The sequence below is a fragment of the Rhinichthys klamathensis genome, unplaced genomic scaffold, assembly GCF_029890125.1.
Source record: "Rhinichthys klamathensis goyatoka isolate OS25496 unplaced genomic scaffold, OSU_Roscu_1.1 h1tg000095l_1, whole genome shotgun sequence".
NCBI lineage: Eukaryota > Metazoa > Chordata > Actinopteri > Cypriniformes > Leuciscidae > Rhinichthys > Rhinichthys klamathensis.
Genome location: NW_026606634.1, coordinates 492,999 through 513,364, shown reverse-complemented (window position 1 = coordinate 513,364; position 20,366 = coordinate 492,999). Strand labels below are relative to the sequence as shown.

At 40.0% G+C, this 20,366-nt stretch overlaps 1 protein-coding gene across 2 annotated transcripts; it reads left to right on the top strand.

The window, feature by feature from the left end:
• The first annotated feature begins 839 nt into the window (after positions 1-839).
• On the top strand, positions 840-19,134 carry prph (peripherin). 2 transcript variants are annotated; one of them, XM_056252446.1, is made up of 9 exons: positions 840-1,419; positions 11,753-11,813; positions 12,493-12,588; positions 14,166-14,333; positions 14,419-14,544; positions 14,847-15,067; positions 15,152-15,207; positions 18,407-18,480; positions 18,761-19,134. In XM_056252446.1, the coding sequence occupies exons 1-9, from the start codon at positions 926-928 to the stop codon at positions 18,824-18,826; spliced, it is 1,362 nt and encodes a 453-aa protein (XP_056108421.1). In that variant the 5' UTR covers positions 840-925; the 3' UTR covers positions 18,827-19,134. The 2 variants fall into 2 exon arrangements, with proteins under 2 accessions (XP_056108421.1, XP_056108420.1); XM_056252445.1 differs by having other exon boundaries at positions 841-1,419; positions 18,407-19,134.
• Positions 19,135-20,366: the final 1,232 nt, after the last annotated feature.

Here is a 20,366-nt window from a genome sequence, read left to right as displayed (position 1 = left end):
TATCTTGTATGAAACAAATCCAATGAGAGAAGTGACTCTCATTAGAAAAAATATGTATAAAGGGGTAGTCATCATAATAAGCAAAGGCTTCACCTTACACATTTTTCAGTTTTTATGTGTATTTTTTATATATTATGGAAAATTGTCTGTGAGGGACTAAACAATATTTTTATTTGTTGAATTAAGAAATTGAAACACAGGAAACAGAACTAGAACATGCAAACCCACCCAAAGCAAGCACAAGAACAGAACTAATCGTTGCTGTTTATGAATGGTTCATTGAATTATTAAAAAAAGAGAGATGTCTGCACCCTGAAGTGAAAGCTCCAGAAAATTATGATTACAACCAAATTCATTTGACCAGTCAGTTGGGAAATGTTGTGTTTGGTTGTAAAAATGTTCTTGGAGATTTCAGTGAGCGCACATCAATCTTTCATGTGTGTTTATTGCTCCTACAGCTGAGCCCAACTTGGACCCAGTCTAGTCCAAGGGTATAAGCCTGGAAATGTCTTACATTCTCCCAGCACGTTACATTTTCAATGCAAAAATTAAATGCATTCATCCTTTTGCTTTCAGTTCTGTTAACATTAAAAATGTAATGATTAGACATTTTCAGTGCTTTAATTCACATTTCAAATGGAAACCGTCCGAGAAGTGCAGGTTGTGCCTGTGAGGGAGTGACTGACCGACCGTATGGATGAATGATGAATAGATGATAGAGGATGAGATCAGGGGCTCAGGAGACTGGGAAAGGGCTGGGCTGGGTGGAGCTCAGATGAACTGAACAGCTTCATGTATAAAAGCCTCTCAGTCTCACATCCTGCCGTGACTCAGCTTTGATCATAACAACAGGCACACGGACCAGAAGAAGAGGAAGATACACTATAGTCTATCATTCTGTAAAGTAAGGATTATAGGCAAAATCATGAGTCACTCCTCATATCGCACCTCTTATCAGCGCACTTTTGGGGCGCCTGCCTATAGCCCAGTGTCCAGTCGCGTAGGAGGCCGTTACATCTCCTCCTCCACACCCGCCCGCTCTGTGGACTTCAGGAGCCGCTCCAGCGCTCCGGGCCCCCGGCTCTCTTATGATAAAGTGGACTTCTCTCTGGCAGAGGCCGTCAACCAGGAGTTCCTGACCACACGCAGCAACGAGAAACGAGAACTGCAGGAACTCAACGACCGCTTCGCCAGCTTCATCGAGAAGGTGCGGTATCTGGAGCAGCAGAACTCGAAGCTGACTCTGGAGTTGGGTCAGTTTAAGGAGCAGCAGCAGGGGCCGTCGGGACGGGTCAACGAGCTGTGCCAGCAGGAGATGAGAGAGATGCGCAGACAGATGGAGCTCATGGGCAACGATCGAGACCAGATGCAGGTGGAGAGAGACAACCTGGCCGAAGATGTGGCCCTGCTCAAGCAGAGGTGTGTGTGAGAGCTGGTGGGGTGTGTATGCATCTACACATGACAGATTCTGCATTGTTCATATTTCTAGAAAACTTCTGAGCTTTAATGTTTGACAGTGACTAGTGTAAGTGGATTGTTCACGCAAAAAATGTATCTTTTGCCATCATTGTCTCACCCTCATGTCATTCCAAACTTTGGAATACAAAAGAAGTTAATGTTATTGTGTGTTTATTGTATTGACAAAAAAAAATAGGCATATATGTGTTCGGCTGAAGACAGAGAGTCATGCAGGTTTGGAACAACATGAGGATGACAGAATTTTCATTTTTGGGTGAACTAACCATTTAAGAGAAAATTGGACTGGGTGTTAAGTTAAAAGTTAAAGTTAAAAGTGAGAAAGATTGACTGTCAAGTCACTACTTTGAAAAGTGGAGGTACAGACATTTCTAAGTGTGGGAGGATATTTTGAGCAGCTGATATATTGACAACTGCTGTTATAATACCTGTTGTATCTGAAGGATTAGTAATATCAATTTATTCATTTATGTGGATGCATTGGGATATTATGGATAGAAATGTGTATATAGGCTACACTGTAAAAAAAAAAAAAAAAAAATGACCCGTTTTTTTTACAGTGAACTTTAAATGTGCTCAGGATATCTCTAAATACTTTGATACAGAGGAGTTTGTATAAAAGAAAAGAGCTTTGCTTGGAGAAATTCTGAAATGTGCAGATTTCATTAGAGGTAATTAGGAATTAAGATTAGATCTTTTAAAATAACCGTATGTCTGTAGCCTAATGAAGTTCATGAAACATGGGCGTGGCAGCGAATGAAAGAGACAAAGAAACCGCTGCAGGGATCCTCCCATCATCATCCAGACTGCGGTTTACAATGGAAGAGACATTTAAACAACTAGTGCCTCATAGCCTAATATTTAGTCTATCATGACAGACCCAATTTCATGCGTGTAGCCTACTGCAAAAACACAAAAGCTCATACAGATTTGCCACTCATCACTGCTTAAACTAGCCTACTTTTACCTCAACACTTTTTGAACAAAGTCGCTTGTTTCACACCGTGCACGAATTAAGTGCTTGCACGAATCTGCAGTTCACAGTAATAATGACAGCATCAGGTCCGCCATGTTCCGTCACGCCTCACAACAACAGGATTACTGTCATGCTGGGCGTTTTCACCGAGGACAAAAGGTAAGTGCCTCTTCAAAAAAACTGAGGAGAAAGTAAAACAATAAAAAAAAATATATAACACTATCCAACAGACCATGGGCGAGGCTAGCTCATTTTAGGGCTTCAGCACCCCTAAAAAGGAGCTCAGCACCCCTAAAACTTGGAGTAAGAAATATTGTTATTCAAAAAAATGTGTTCGTCTTTGACAAGGTTAAATAATGTCCAAAACATACTCCGTAGTTTGTGGTTTAAAATGTATGTGTTAAGGATGAAAATGAAAACATCCCCGCTTAGCAAATGGTGTCATCAGGGGTGCGGCCAGGGATTTTGGGCCCCATGAAAAAATATGAGGTAAGGCCCCTACTACTGCACCCGTTCAATTAATAAAATCAATCTCTGGGGCCCCTAAAAGTGTGTGGGCCCTTAGAATCGTCCTAACTTTTCCCCGCTTAGCGGCGCCCCTGGGTGTCATCCTCTTCTCTTCTTCTACTTCTCCTCTCGGCACGATCGACCGTCATCCAGCGCGAAACACACGCAGAGTGAGAACCATAGGCGTCACTATAGGCCCTTTTTTAAACTTCTGCCTAGCCCCCCTAAACATTTGTGATGTAGGCTACACACATTCGTATTCGCTTCAGTCTTGTTTATAATCAGATTCAGAGTGTTCTTCATCTTCAATCCGCAGCAGCGCCAAGCGCTCTGCACGTCAGAAACAGAGGACAGGGTGTGTGTGTGTGTAGTGTGTAATGTGTATGTGTGTGTTCATCTGAGCCTCATTGGTATTTCATTGCTCGTCAATGTCAGAATATTTGAGATGACCAATCAAATCAAAGTAGGCGGGCTTAATGTTCACAGTCAGACGCTGCCTAGCGCGAATTTGAGCAGCACGACTGACGCTTCAGTTTCCGGTCAAGTGCGAGTTAAGAAAATGTAAGTAGCTAAACTAAACTATTTATATTTGACAGTTTTTTTAGGTCATAAATGTTAAAAGAATGACAAAAATAATTAGAAAACTAATACACTTTTGTCTAATTTCACCATTTAAAGCTGAAAATAGGCCTATATAACGTGTAATTATGTCATTGTGAGGGGACAAGAAACATTAACAAAGCCGTTTTCATAGGCACAAGATTAATAATGCATGTGTACATGTTGAGAATTAATACAATTTGTAGCCTTCAGTAAATTAAAGAAGTTCAGCTTTAGGAGGGGAAGAGACAGGGCAAGATCAGGAGACTGAGAGAAAAAGACAGAGTGACGGAGATAAGGAGAGAGCAGGTTTTAAATCTATTTCTTATCCTTTTTTGGCCTTCAAACGTCTTGAAATGCACATATCAGAGAAATAAAAATGTTTAACCCCATAACAAATTTATGACCTCTTTGATTATAAAGCCCTGTCTACGGCCCTGTATTAGGCCTAGATGATCAATAATGAATGTGTACATATTGTGAATGAATTTAATAAACTTAGTTACCTAGCTTTCCTGGTAGCTTTGTCTGAGAAAATGATTCATAAATTAGTACAAATCAGTCGACCCTATGTTTACTTTCTTCACTGACAGACAAAAATGAAAAGCTCATTTTCAGTCAAAATCACTCAAAGCTCAGCTTTAGGAGGGGAAAAGACAGAGCCAGATAAAAACAAAGAGGAAAAGAGTGTGATGCTGATGAGGTGAGAAAAAAAACAGCTGCCCGCACATGGTTTTAGAGCTATTGTTATCCAATTTTTTTGGCCTTCAAAACATCTTAAAATGCACATATGTAGATCAGAGAAATCAAAATTTTCTCAGGGGAGCATGCCCCCGAACCCCCCTACACCTCACATTCGGCACCTCAGTGATTATAAAACCCTGCCATATGCATGTTACTGGATGAATGAATGTAACTAGTTAATAATGAGCATTAGACCATGAACAACCTTTTTTTTTTCATACCCTTTATTGGGGGCTGAGCCCCCCTAAAATGAAAATCCTAGAATCGCCCCTGCAACAGACACCAATGGATACGATTATTATTATGCTTTCGTTCAATAAATGAATATGTTTTAAGGCAATAATGTATGTACTTCCCATAAGAACACACTATATTAATATGGTCTGCTAGAAAAATCATGGTGGTTCGGTGCTGTTTGTCAGGAGTCAGCTAGGCCTACTAGACCTTTTAGCCAGCGGGTAATTTCTGAAAATTGTGTAGGTCTAAAAATAAAATTAAACGACTGTAATGCCCATTATAATAGAAAGACAAACTACTAACGTACTAATAACAAAAACACAACTAGAACATAGACAAGACTTGTAGTAGGTAAAAAAAAAATATATAGATACAAATTACAATTGATCATATGTCAGGCTTCTAAAATAATGTTTTTAAGTTATAAGAACATTTTAAAAGGTGTAAGGATGAACTTTCTAAGCAGAGGCCAAATTTTGTGTCAATATATTGTAAAGATTACTTTGAATTATTAAAATATTGATTATGATTAGTTTTCCTTTTAGTTTTAGACATTTGACTCTTAGGTCAGTACAAAATAAGTGACAATGTGGGGCTGTAGTTGGACACCACACCAATGATATAAAGCAGAGGGACTGTGTGATTTACTTACATGCTATTGCTGTCCTGTGGCAAAACATGAGGGCGAATGCGTTTTAGACCAAACGTGGAATAGAGATTGAGTGTGACAATGGCGCACCAGTGAGTGGTGAGATATTTTAGTAATGAAACGATCGTGCCAGAAGAATGGCAGGAGATGTCATGTATTATGTCTGGTTTCTCGGTATCAACTTGTGAGATTTTATTACATTTTATGCATACCCATTAAAACAACCAAAACAACGAGCTTACAAAAACACTATGGGCCCTATCTTGCACCAGGCGCAAATGACTTTGTACACTGACGCATGTATCATTCCTATTTTGCACCCGCGCAAAGCGGACTTTTCCCTCCACAGACACACGTCGGTTAACTAAGAAATACACTTGCGCTCCCCGGGGCGGTTCAGCGCAAAGAGGAGGCGTGTTCCGGCGCAAACTTTCCCTCATGCTATTTTGCTGTTCTATAAAACAAATGCGCCACTGACCAGAAAAAACCTAGTGTAAAGTCAGTGACGCGTTGCGCGTTGTTCATTATGCTATTTTAAGGGCGCATGCTTGGCCATAATCAATGTAGCGTGTGCACAACGCGCATACACTTGATTCTCTCATCTAAGCAGCAGTTTTCATTTTTGCAAATCATACATTATTACGATAGATAGATAGATAGATAGATAGATAGATAGATAGATAGATAGATAGATAGATAGACAATTTATTATAAAAGCAAACATGTAGCTTACACATTTACCCAAATTATCATACGCCTGTTTAACAGAAGTTAATTTGCGTGGGTTTCTCCATCCCCAATGTCACTTCTCTGTGTTTTACGGCCCTGACGAGAACGTTGCTCTCCTCGGCTGTGAACCGCTCCTGGCGCGCGCCTGGCAAATCCGCCGTTATAATAGGAATCCGCTTTAGAACAAGCGCGCCTGCTCTTAAAGGGAATGTGAGATGACGCTCTGATTGGTTTATTTCACGTTACGCCCAAACCACACCTATGAATAATGAAGCTACTTCAGACCAACCCCTTTTAGATTTGCGCCAGGCGCAAGAGTCATTTATCCCGCCGGGAAAATAGCAACAGCGCCGGGATCCGTCCACAAAGTTACTTGTGCTTTGCGCTTTGACACTTGCGTTTCAGATCGTTAAAATAGGGCCCTGTGTCTTCCCAAAGGCTGTAATTGATAATTTAATGTAATTGTAATGGATTGCTGTCTCAATGGCAGTGGCGAGGCCGTTCATCGGCACTAAATGACAATCCTTGGAGAAACAATCCTCTACGACAAGCACACCGGTGAACTCATCTGACGCCGTGTAATTGTGATGAAATCCATCCAGAGGTGTGACTAGGGATGATGAGGAACGGGCAGAGGAAGGAGCTTTTCTGCTGGAAGATGTTATGGATATTTGGATGGTAGCTTGGATGGGCTCCTCTGCCGCTGAGAATGTACCAGTCTAAAGCCCTATTCGGACGGGATTAGTTTAACATGGAGAGCTGGGGTAAAGTAATTATTACCAGAGCTTCTCAGTGATTATAGTCCTGTCCGAATGTGCAATCTCAGTTATCATTACGGACAATATCAGTAAAGATTACAGCGACTTTTACCTTCTGTAAAAAGGTCACGCAAAATTACCTCAGGTAAAACTAATCCCATGCAAATAGACCCGTAAATATGTGTAACCCCTGACCCTGACAAGTATGGAGGCACTTGAAAAAGCATTCATTTGCGTTCTAGGCAATGGGTCTCAAATGTTTTCCTCATACCATTCAGATCAAAAAGAAGGTCTAAAGCACTTGCCAGAGGCACGAAACTTCTTTTAGCGTCAGGTAATAGGCCTATTACCAACATAATCCAATCTGAATTGAATTAATACGTAATATTGTTCGACCGGGCCTAACTGTTTTATATAAATATAGGTTATATGTGTTTTCGCACATGATATCAGGAAGCAACGCAATACGCACATGACGAGTGACGGCGGTGCGTAAATCGAGTTACTCTCCCACTTCTGCTAGTTTTACTGAGATATCTTATCCCGTGCGAATAGGGCTTTACACCTGAGGAAGAGGCATCGACTTGCATGATGAATGGGAGACTCAGGATGCACAAGGATGGGAACACTGGTGAAGGCATCCTTTACTGTTTAAAGTCAGACGAGGCTTGGGTTTTCCAGGACAGAGACTTGGGTTTTGCATGCAGGAGGGAGGCGAGTGGAGCTCTAGTATGGTGGATGGTAATTATATAGCTTACACATTCCTCTGGTACATGTGTACCCCTCAGGACTGATATTATAGCAGAAAAAATGGATCAAAGTCTGCTGAAACTCACACTTCTCCATTTTGAGGAACAGACGATGCTCCCGCCAGCCTTTGCCGGACCCGAAGTCAAGGAGAGCTATAACTATGAGAGGTGCTGTAATGTAGGCGCTGGTCACTGTGAGTTTAGTACACAAGGGTGTGTATTACAAGGAGAGTATGAATGGACCTAACAGTACAGTAAAGGTGTTAACAGGAAAGTGCATAGGATCCTCTTCTGGTTCTGGAGAGTAGTGGCGTGTGCATTTGGGTGTTGATGAAGGCAGAGCTCGATGAAGCTGTTCAACCAGTTCCTCAATAGCATCGGTGAAGTGGACGTCCCTGTAATGATGTTGGTGTGGTCTTCTGTCACAGACGCATCGATTCACAGAAGATTATTTCAATAGCAGGGTTTATTGACAGTTGGGTGGGAAGACATACAGGAACACAGATGAGTAACAGATTCAATGTAACTGCCTTGTTCGCTGGAGAGTCAAGCCAAGTCAAGTCACCTTTATTTATATAGTTCTTTTTACAATACAGATTGTTTCAAAGCAGCTTTACAGGAAAATAATGCAAAAAAGTTTGTTTTGGCTATACAGCAGATCTAGAAGAAAATAGGGTCACAGTCCAGCTTAAGTAAGTTCAGTGATGATTATATTTTGTTGTAAAACATTATTAATTTAGTTCATTTATCTATACAGCTGCTCTTGAGAAAACCGTGATGTCATCGTCCAGCTCAGTTCAGTTCTCATAATGGTGTCAATCCAGGCAGATTAATAATATTGTTGAATATTAAATGTCCCCAACTAAGCAAGCCAAAAGCCAAAGGCGACGGTGATAAGGAACCCAAACTCCATCAGGAGACGGAATAGAGAAAAAAACCTTGGGAGAGTCACACAAGGAACAACACAATTGGAAGAGTACACAATTATTTAATTAAAGCCTCAACTCAACTCAAATTTATTTATAAAGCATTTCCAAAACCATAAGAATGGACCAAAGTGCTGTACATGAATAGCAAAATTAGTACAAACATAAAATAAGACTAAATCACAACAACAATCAAGTCATCCATTATATACCAAATCACTCATATTTCTCTAACCTAATCGAACGCCCAAAACCAGATGAAATAAGTATTTAGATCACTTTTGAAAGTGTCCATACTTGATGAGGATCTTATAGAAAAGGGCAGGATCTTCAACAGCAAAGGCTTGATCTCCTCCACGCCTCCAACACGACTGGGACAGTTAAACACATACTCTGAGAGGAACGCAAGAGTCTTTGAGATTGGTAGTAATATATTATGAAATGGATACAGCAGTAGTAGGACTCCCTCTACGTGTTTGGCCTATAATATGATTAGCTTATTAAATTTGCCATAAGAACATTTCTCCGAGCCGGTACTAATGTAATCTCAGATGCTTTTAGGCTAATCAGTTTATCGGTTCTCTGAGTGTCTGCCAGGTTAGATTTTATATTTATATTACAACCTCCACTTCAGGCATACAGACTTCAAGGACAGTTTCTTTAGTCTCATCATGGGGGCAATTAGCATCACGCTGGTTCCCTTGACAAAAACCCAAAAGGATTTTTCCATAGGATTTTGGATTATTGCTAAAAAAAAAGCTCTATGATCAACAAACGTTTATGATACTTGCACGTTTTGTCGATCAAGATAATTATCACAGATGAACACACCTTTTATGAATTTTCCTAAATGCAGTCGCCAGAAGTAAAAAGCTAAAGGTAGGCTATAAACTAACCACACCACAGTCCCACGACTTCAACATCCCCATCACTAAGCTTCACTAATCTAAAAACATTCTCAGAACGTTTGAGTTAGAATACAGCACAATTATAAGCATGACGAGCCTGTAAAGTGGATTAGAGCGGTCCCATTTAGCCACTTGTTAGCAACCGCATTTTCAAGATACGTAACACATAAATATAACCCCACTTGTGGGGTTTTTAAGCTATGTTATGTCGTAGAATAAAACGTGAAAGTGTCTTGAGCTTGTGTTCACCACAGACCTTATTTCAGCCATTCAAAAAACCCATTGACTTCGGGACGATGGAACCGAAAGTGCTATAATGCAACTCGCTTCCGCATTTTGGCCTACAAAGTGATGTCATACCTGTACCACTCTATGACATCATCGTAAACGCGACACAAACAAACGCACAACACAGGAGCAATGGAGCATATTGATGGAATGGTGTTTTGGATTCTCAGCATGTGGATGTTTTTCACTGCAAGACGAAGAAGTAATTTTCAAGCGGTTTTGGTGTCTCATGTCGCAAATCCAATGACGCTGGTAGTGATGATTCTCTCTGACCAATCAGTGACCTGCAGTGTTTACACGTCACATTTTAGTATCGGTACGGCTCGCTTGAAACCTCAACCGAGGTGGTGCTGTTTAAGTGAGCCGTACCGAACCGTACCATGCAGTGGAAAAGCGTCATTAGTCAGACTTCAGAGAATATCACAAAACACAAATGCTCACCCAACACAATATCAACCCTCATGTCGTCCCAAGCCCGTCAGACCTCCGTTCATCTTCAGGACACAGTTTAAGATATTTTAGATTTAGTCCGAGAGCTTTCTGTCCCTCTATTGAAAATGTATGTACGGTATACTGTCCTTGTCCAGAAAGGAAATAAAGACATCATCAAAGTAGTCCATGTGACATCAGTGGGTTAGTTAGAGTGTGTTGAAGCATCGAAAATACATTTTGGTCCAAAAATAACAAAAACTACGACTTTATTCAGCATTGTATTGTCTTCTGGTTCTGTTGTGGATCCGCGTTCAGTGCCGCTGCTGACGTAAGACGCTGCTGACGTGTGTCTGGTGTGTGTGTGTGTGTGTGTGTGTGTGTATTCTGGTTCTGTTGTGGATCCGCGTTCAGTGCCGCCGCTGACGTAAGACGCTGCTGACGTGTGTCTGGTGTGTGTGTGTGTGTGTGTGTGTGTGTGTGTGTATTCTGGTTCTGTTGTGGATCCGCGTTCAGTGCCGCCGCTGACGTAAGATGCTGCTGACGTGTGTCTGGTGTGTGTGTGTGTGTGTGTGTGTGTGTGTGTGTGTGTGTGTGTGTGTGTGTGTGTGTGTGTGTGTGTGTGTATTCTGGTTCTGTTGTGGATCCGCGTTCAGTGCCGCTGCTGACGTAAGACGCTGCTGACGTGTGTCTGGTGTGTGTGTGTGTGTGTGTGTGTGTATTCTGGTTCTGTTGTGGATCCGCGTTCAGTGCCGCCGCTGACGTAAGACGCTGCTGACGTGTGTCTGGTGTGTGTGTGTGTGTGTGTGTGTGTGTGTGTATTCTGGTTCTGTTGTGGATCCGCGTTCAGTGCCGCCGCTGACGTAAGACGCTGCTGACGTGTGTCTGGTGTGTGTGTGTGTGTGTGTGTGTGTGTGTGTGTGTGTGTGTGTATTCTGGTTCTGTTGTGGATCCGCGTTCAGTGCCGCTGCTGACGTAAGACGCTGCTGACGTGTGTCTGGTGTGTGTGTGTGTGTGTGTGTGTGTGTGTGTCTGGTGCGCCCGAGCTTCGTTTACAGTCTGAGAGAGACGCACGCTGGAAACAAAACAATCTTCACAAACATGTCTAAGGATTTCCACACAGAGGAAGACTTGCATTTTTTTGCCCAGCCATATTTATCTGAACCCGAATACACACACACACACACACACACACCAGACACACGTCAGCAGCGTCTTACGTCAGCAGCGGCACTGAACGCGGATCCACAACAGAACCAGAATACACACACACACACACACACACACCAGACACACGTCAGCAGCGTCTTACGTCAGCAGCGGCACTGAACGCGGATCCACAACAGAACCGGAAGACAATACAATGCTGAATAAAGTCGTAGTTTTTGTTATTTTTGGACCAAAATGTATTTTCGATGCTTCAACACATTCTAACTAACCCACTGATGTCACATGGACTACTTTGATGATGTCTTTATTTCCTTTCTGGACAAGGACAGTATACCGTACATACATTTACAATGGAGGGACAGAAAGCTCTCGGTCTAAATCTAAAATATCTTAAACTGTGTCCTGAAGATGAACGGAGGTCTGACGGGCTTGGAACGACACGAGGGAGAGTCATTAATGACATAATTTTCATTTTTGGGTGAACTTACCCTTTAAAGCCAATGTATAAGTTGGTGTGTATAAGTTGGTGTTCCGTTACTCCCAAAAGGAAAAGGTTTTTATTATTATTATTGAAGTGGACTTATATTTTCTCTTAATTGTTTGCAGGTTAAATGAGGAGATGCAGAAAAGACAGGAAGCTGAAAATAACCTGACTCTCTTTCGTAAGGTAAAGCAATAATGGAAAGTATATCTTACAATATGCACTTCTACTGAATGCTATCTCTGAGCTTTATTATTTTTAAACAGTCATCATCATACAGTGGGTATAAAAAGTCTACACACCTTTCACAATGTCTAGGTCTTTGGGCTTCGCTCGTGAGAGAAAAAAAAAGAAAATTCTGTCATCATTTACTTTTTATGTTTCACAGAAGAAAGAACATCATACTGTTTTGGATAGACAAAAGGGTGAGTATATGATGACAGAATTTTTAAAAGGGGAGATGAAGTGCGATCATATAATAAACATATAATAGTGCTGCTACTAACTTACATTTTTAATAATATCTAGAAACAGATATAACAGTAATGGCTAATTCTTACTATTAATAAGTTACATATCAGCATGCATAATATTAGGATATTGGCTGTTTATTAGTACTTACGAGGCACATAATAATGCCTTATTCTGCATCCCTTAATCCTACCCAATACTTAAACTTTACAACTACCTTACTAACTGTTAATAATAAGCAGTAAATTAGGAGTTTATTGAGGCAAAAGTCGTAGTTAATAGTGAAGATGTGTTCCCCATACTAAAGTGTGTGTGTGTGTGTGTGTGTGTGTGTGTGTGTGTGTGTGTGTGTGTGTGTGTGTGTGTGTGTGTGTGTGTGTGCGTGTGTGTGAAGGATGTGGATAGTGCTACACTTGCCCGTCTGGAACTGGAGAGGAAGATTGAGTCTCTGATGGACGAGATCGAGTTCCTCAAGAAGATGCATGATGAGGTGAGAGACAAATAGATCATTAATAAATGATGAATTAGAGAACCTGTCTGCTTTTATTGATGATTTGTCAAAAATAACATAAAGTCAAATTTCTAGTATAGTCTATTCATAGTTTTCACGTGACATCACACCCTTATAGGAACGCCCACCTGAAGGACAAAACAAGGCTTTGCTCCACTGCCTGACAGTCAGTTTTTCCCTGCTTTAAAGGGATAGTTCACTTTGAAATTAATTTTTGGTATGTTTTAGCTTACCTCAAGGGCATCCAAGATGTAGGTGTCTTTGTTTCCGCAGTAGTTTCAATTTTGATATTTTTAGGTCAAACCGTTCTTGTCTGTCAGTCATATAATGCAGGTCTATGGTCACCACCTCAAAGAGCATGCACAGAGAAGTCCAAATTAAACATGATTTAATGACTCGTAAATGTAAGCACACATTGATGGCCTAAGACACGAAACGAGCGGTTTGTGTGAGAAAACGAACGGCATTTATATCGTTTTTACCTCTTGTAAACACAGCCACGTCCAAGTGATCTGAGGGCGCCGGCGCTTCGGTCTGCGCAAGCGCCAGAAGTGATCTCTCGCACGGTTGCGAAAAAAAATCAACGTTGTCTGTTGATATATCGAAATCGTCTTCCATTGCGATTTCCTGTATATCTAAATGTGTTTAGATCTTCACAGTGAAAGGTAACACTTCCGAAATCTCTGTGTAAACAATGAGTGACGTACACGCGCGAGAGATCACTTGCGCAGACCGAAGCGCCCGCGCCCTCAGATCACTTGGACGTGGCTGTGGCTGTCACTGCCATTGTTGTTTTGTATGGTTTGATTGGTTTCGCGGGCTATGTGACGTCAGAGCTCGTAACTGGGAGTACATCGATCTAGTACGAGTTCACGGGTGGGAAGTCACGGGTTTGACTGCCGTTCCAGTGCACTTTCACTGGTATAAGGTTGGAAAAACACGGGTTACAGGTTGCCTGGAACGCGGCATAATTCAACATTTCTTGAGACTCAATTGGCCCAGTTATTATTAGTTTATAAGAGTTTACTTTTAAAGGGATAGTTCACCCAAAAATGAAATTTCTGTCATTCATTTCTCACCCTCATGTCCTTCCAAACCCGTAAGACCTCCGTTCATCTTCAGAACACAAATGAAGATCTTTTTGATGAAATCTGAGATTTCTGTCCCTCCATTGACAGCAACACAACTACCACTTTAACACTTCAAAAAGTTCATAAAGAGATTGTAAAACTGATCCATTATGAATTGAGAGGTTTATTAATAATTTCTGAAGAGACACGATCGCTTTATAAGAGGAACAGATTTAATTTAGGCTTTTATTTATTTTATTCTCTCAAATTTCATTAAAATAACTTCATTTGTGTTTTGAAGATGAACGAAAGTCTCACAGGTTTGGAACGACATGAGAGAGAGTAAACGATGACAACTTTAGCAACTATAGCAAGTCTCTTAATGAACCTGGGATGTTCTTTAAAATGTACTTCTAAGTCACTGTTTAAGACCTGAGAGAAATAAATGTAAATGAAATAATTGCATGTATTTTTGCAAACATGCAGGAAATTCAGGATGTGCATGTGAGCGTTCAGAATCAGCAGCTGAAGATGGAGGTGATAGAGACGACCAGCCGGCCTGATCTGACCGCCGCGCTTCGGGACATCAGAGCTCAGTACGAGACCATCGCCTCCAAGAACATGCATGAGTCTGAGGACTGGTACAAGTCCAAGGTGAGTGTGTGTGTGTGTGTGTTCTACTGATGACAGCACAATACTGCAATACACACTGATCATCTACATGTGTTTTCTCTGTTAGTTTGCAGACCTGACCGATTCAGCCAAGCGTAATGCTGAGGCAATGAGACAGGCTAAACAAGAGACCAATGACCTGAGGAGGCAGATCCAAGCCCAGAACTACGACATTGACTCTCTCAAGAGCACTGTACATATGAAACCCTAACCTCTTGCTAAAGCTCATGTTCTGTAGTCGCTATATTTCAAGGCCGTAACCATGCATGTAACCGTACTCACTGTTAAAACTAAAGCATTTGTCTCCGGTGACCAGTAAGGCCCGCCTTCTTTGATCTGATTGACATGAGCACAGTTAGAAATGTAACTTTTTGGCGATTTTTAACTATGACTATGGTGGTTACGGCCCTGTTATAGTTGGCTTTACATAAAAACAATATAAGTCTTTGGGACTCCCTCATTTAGATGCATAATTGCGTGTGTTTGTGATGGTAGAACGAGGCTCTATCGAGGCAGATGAGAGAAATGGAAGAGCAGTTCGCCGGAGAGGCTGGAAACTATCAAGATACTGTGGGGCGTCTAGAAGAGGAGATACAGCGCCTGAAGGAGGAGATGTCACGCCATCTGCGGGAATACCAGGATCTGCTCAACGTCAAGATGGCCCTGGACATCGAGATCGCCACCTACAGGAAGCTTCTGGAGGGAGAGGAAAACCGGTAGGAGTGACGCCAGTGAGCCGCTTCAGCAGTTCTGCATGTTTTACTCCTGGTAACTGATGACCTTTGTACTTCGTCTTTCAGAATTACGGTTCCTATCATGAAAATGCCTTCGATGAGTGGTGGACAGTTCAGTGGTGGTGAGTCTATCATAGCTTATAAACGATCCGAAGGTGCGTAGGCACATATTGTACTCGTCGGCGTTCTTATTATTTTTCAGTTTCTTTTTCTTCCGCTCTGGGAGTCTATGGCAGCTCATAGAACCGCTTGCAGGATAGTTATGAAATTTGGCACTAGGGATGGGCGATATGGACTTAAAAATATATCACGATATTTTCTGGCATTTATTGCGATAACGATATCAATGACGATATAAATACAATACCATATTCACCACTGTTTTTGGCTACAAGTGATAGCTGCATGCAAAGTAAAATGTACCCTTCACCAAATAGGCTCCTATAAAATACAAATTACCATACATAAAATAATAATCAAAAAACAGTAAAACAGTAAACACCATCCCTTGCAGAAATGGAAAAGTTGCATCCCAGATAGCACAAGTCTATTTGATGTTATATTTACATCTGGAAGACGTATTTTTAAGAGTGTTTGCTCATCTGCAAGACGTCTATAGGACGTTTCCTGTCAGATGTCAAATAGACGTTTAGAAGATGTCACTTTAACATGCATTCTAAATCATTACATCTTAAAGACATCTTCTAAACGTCTATTTGCCAATCTTTAGCCTAACGGCTTCTACGGGGCTATAACGTAAGATACAAAGTAATGGAACATTTTATACATTGTCGTGTTTCTTTAGAAATTAATAATGGACAAATTAAGTCTTTGGACGCCTCAGATGTAAAGTTATTCGCTGTCAAAGTGACGCCAAAATGAATGGGAGTCAATGGGATGCTAACAGCAGGTGATGGTCTGCTACAATGGCGGCTCCCGCGAGGCTTCAACTTCCGGCTGATGGATTACCCCCTTGGCAAAAATAGACATAAGGCTGTATCTCCTCAAAGCTTTATCGTATTCAGACCAAACTTGGTCCATGTCATCAGAAGCATGACCTGGGGATACATGCTGCGTTTCGGCGCAGCGCCACCTACTGGTCCGGAGATACAAAAAATGTTTTCCGATGTTTGTCCAAAAATCATAAAACTGCCGTCATGCCGAATCGAATGATATCCATTTTTCCCATATCGGCTTCCCACACATTCCCAACTCACTCTGACCACACCACATCAATTTGGTCACAGCGTCACCTATTGGTCGAAAGTGATAAACCATTTAATATTTTCTATTGACTTTATTTATGATTTTTCAGGCATTTTGCCTAAAATCATCTTAATATGCCTTTAGTGTTGCAGTTGGTCTGATGCTCCCAGCCATGGTGGCGTGACATATTGTGTCCTTTTTCTGCTTGGCCCCTTAATGGCTGCTTGCAGCTATATTTATTATTATTATTATTATTATCCATTCCAGGGGCGTAGCCAGTATTGGGCCAGGGCGGCACTGGCCCGCCCACATTACTCACTGGCCCGCCCAGGCAAGTTTGATAAAAATACATTTTTAGTTTATTTTTATTCAAATGTATTTAAGAAAATATATTAATATATACCTGATTTATTGTTGACTGCTGTGTGTGTTTAATTCGTTTTCCGAATAAAATGAAACTGTCGAAGCAAGTTGTAGAAAGCCTCTCTCCGGAACGTTATTGGTTGCTATGGTTGCTGGGGGTTCCGACAGGAAAACTCACAAGCGTCGTCGGCGCCACAATAATGGCTAAACAACTTTCTTTAATGTGCTATTTGAAAAAAGCAAGAGTTGAGGAAGAAGACACGCCACTGCCTTCATCTACCGAGTCCACACAGCCCAGTTCTTCAAACTCATTAACCCAGAAGGCTAGTCAGGTGCTGGTGGCGGCTGCTTTTTGCTCCCTCTCTCCGTCAGCCTGACGCGGGTTTAGCCGCCGATCTAACTGCGATATTATTATTTTAGCTTACTTTATTTTCGGGTAAACTGTCTTTGGACTGCTGACTAGCCTGAATAAAATAGACAGGTTATTGTCTACACTGGTTTGTCCAGCCTTTATTAAGCTCTGTTGGTTGAACATGATGATTTGCCGAATATAAAGGTGTAACTGTTTTTGCAGTTTGTCTATTAATTTTTCTACTCTCTAAGGTTAATTATTACTGAAGTCATTTTTTTTCTATGAAAAACTATAGGCCCACTCACATTTTCACTGGCCCACCCAAAATACAATTTCTGCCTACGCCACTGATCCATTCAAGCATAAAAAGTTTTTAAAAAAGGGGGAAGAATCGCACGTACAGACAAGCCAGGCAAGCTGTATCAGTATTAGTGTTTTTATTTGAAATATTACCTTTGCATAAACATTACATGTCATTAGTGTTTTGATGTTTATTAATGGTTTTACTTGAAATGACTCTTGGTGTAACGGTTGATAACAGTATCAAGCTTAATATTGGTTTACAGGGGGAAACAACATGACTGAAACTTGACAACAACAGTTCCTATATTATCCTATGGTTAGAATAACCTTAAATAATATACAGCATATATAATACAGTATATTGATGCCATAGAATAACCATTTTTGGTTCCTCAAAGAACCTGTTAGTGGAAAGTTCTGATTTTTCCACCGTAAAGAAACTTTGAATTTGAAAGTTTCTACGCTATAAAAAAAAGTTGTTGCCTTAGATTTTTAAGGACAATCAACTTGGATAAGTCATTTCAACTTAAAAATTTCATTGAACTGACTTTAAAAAAAATTGTTAAATCTTGTGTAACTTAAAAAAAGTTGAAAATTGCTTACTGATGAGTTAAAGCAATGTACAAACACACCATAACTTATTGATCATATCTTTTCTTTTTTTTTTTTTTACAGTGAATGGATGTCAAAGGTTCTTTATGGAACCATCAATGCTAATAAAATTATGATTACTGAATTTTAATGTCATGTAATTTGTAATTAGTAACGAACTGCAGTTTATAAGTAATGACCACAACTTTGAAGTTTCAAAAAGCAAATAAAGGCAGCATAAAAGTAATCCATGTGACTCTACTCGTTTAATCCCAGAATTCAGAAGCTCGCTATCCATGACAATCTACTCCTTTTCACTAAAAATCATGAGATTTATTACGATCACAATGTCAAGCTTCAGAAGACAATTGTTTCCAGGTCTCCACTCAAAACATATAACCATTTCCAAAACACATTCATGATTCATCAGTGTCAACATTTTGAAAATCTTTCTACTACTAAATCATAAGTTGTTTTACTACACCTTGTTTGATGTCTTTGAACAGATTATGGTCAATTTTCTGATCCTGGACCTGGAAAGAAAGTCCTAATCAAGACTGTGGAGATTCGTGATGGAGAGGTGAGGTACTCCATCAGCAGATCTAGTGATTCTAATGAAGTGCTACAACAATAAAAGAGACTGTTTCATATTATTCACATTTTACTTATGTTTAATGTTACATCTCTCTACATTAAATGGTTTTGTTTTGTTTGTTAAATGTATATTTGCAGAAACACACACAGCAACATAGTGTCGGCCCACATCTGGAATCCACACGCACCAGATGTGGGCCTGATCTGGGCCGACACTATGTTGCTGTCTGGGAAACATCTGATTGATTCATTTGCTCATTGCTCAGGTGAAAGAATCTACAAAGGAAAAGAACCGAGATGAGAAGAAAGATTCACACGATCAAGGAGATTAGAGCGTCTAGATAAAAAAAAACAAAAAATGCTTGAGTTATTGATTGTGTGTTGCAATTTTTAAAGGACTCTAAGAGTAACATTTAGAGTGATGCTTATAGTGAATAATCAGCAAATGTTTGACTCAGTATTGTGTATACGATGGTGCTATTAACATGTATGTGCATAACATGACTGCCTTATCTGAATAAATCATGTGTGTAGACTTAATGTCACTAACTCTGGATATCCAACAAACATCAGAAACAATATTTCAGAAGTTCACGTGTCAATATAATCTTCAAATAAAAGAATGTAATGTGAATGTAAACAGATTTGGTTTGTTGTCTATAATGGAGGGTTTGAGCATGAGTTTTGACCCGTGATACAAAAGACAAACAAAATGTGCTTGTCTTCATCAATTAAAGCGAATGATGAAGACCAAGAAATGACCCAAGGAGAATTACAGATGGTTTTGATCATTTTGAACTTAATTTTTGAACAGGCCTTGTAAAAGAAAACTAGCCATTGAAGTTCTCTTTATATTTAAATAAAACCTTTATCAAGTCATTTGGTATTGAATTAGACTTTACTTTGATGGTCCACTTTAGATAGACACTCTACTAACTATAATTAACTATATTAGCAGACTGTTAGGTTTAGGGTTCAGGTTAGTAGAATAAGTTGACATACTTGAAAAGTTACTTATAGTCAGTAGAACATCTGTTTGGGAGCATCAAAATAAAATGTCAGCAGATATTAATCGGACAGTCTACTATAAAGTGTCAGCAGATATTAATCGGACAGTCTACTAATACTCTGACGACTGCTAGTTGACATGTAGTTGCAAAGTTACTTGTAGTTAGTGGAATATCTAAAGTGGACCATTGAAATAAAGCGTAACCTGAATTCTTTTGTTTTGATATAGCATATGAGAGGTGTAAATGTTAACTTTTACCTCAACAAAGTGAACGGCACAATTTACCCCCATTGGGCTCAACTTACCCCTCGTTGGGGTCAAGAGACCACTGCTTTCTTTGGAAAGTCATATTTTGAAAACAGTATTTTAGATCCTAAGTGATTATTTTCAGGGACGATTACATAGCAATAAAGAGAAAAGCTTGAAAATACCCCTAAAAAACAAACAAAAAAAAACAATTGTTTAACAATCCCACGTTTTTTTGTACAAGTAATTGGCGTTTCAGTTTATCAACGGACATTGTGTGCCGATGTAGCTAACAGTATCAAAATAAAGACGCATATAAACATTTTTTTTGGTTAGTCAAATTTAAAGTTTCATTGATACAGTGTAATTATACATTTAAGTGCTATTAATTAACATGTACTTACTATAGGGTTAGGATTAGGTTGAGGGTTAGTTGGATGTAATTATGCATAATTTACTGTTATCACTATAGTAATTAATAAGGACACTAAAAGTGAAATGATTTTTTTTTGTTGCAGTGATACATCATATATATTACATGTATCGATGCATTCCTGATAAAATCCCAAAGGATGCATATTAATATCTTTAGACCTCAAACACCCAAGGCAAACAAT

Coding starts and splice junctions, on each gene's coding strand:
- prph (XM_056252446.1), top strand. CDS start 926: ATGAGTCACTCCTCATATCGCACCTCTTATCAGCGCACTTTTGGGGCG. Junction 1,420..11,752: donor GTGGCCCTGCTCAAGCAGAG/GTGTGTGTGAGA, acceptor AATTGTTTGCAG/GTTAAATGAGGAGATGCAGA. Junction 15,068..15,151: donor CTGGAGGGAGAGGAAAACCG/GTAGGAGTGACG, acceptor TTCGTCTTTCAG/AATTACGGTTCCTATCATGA.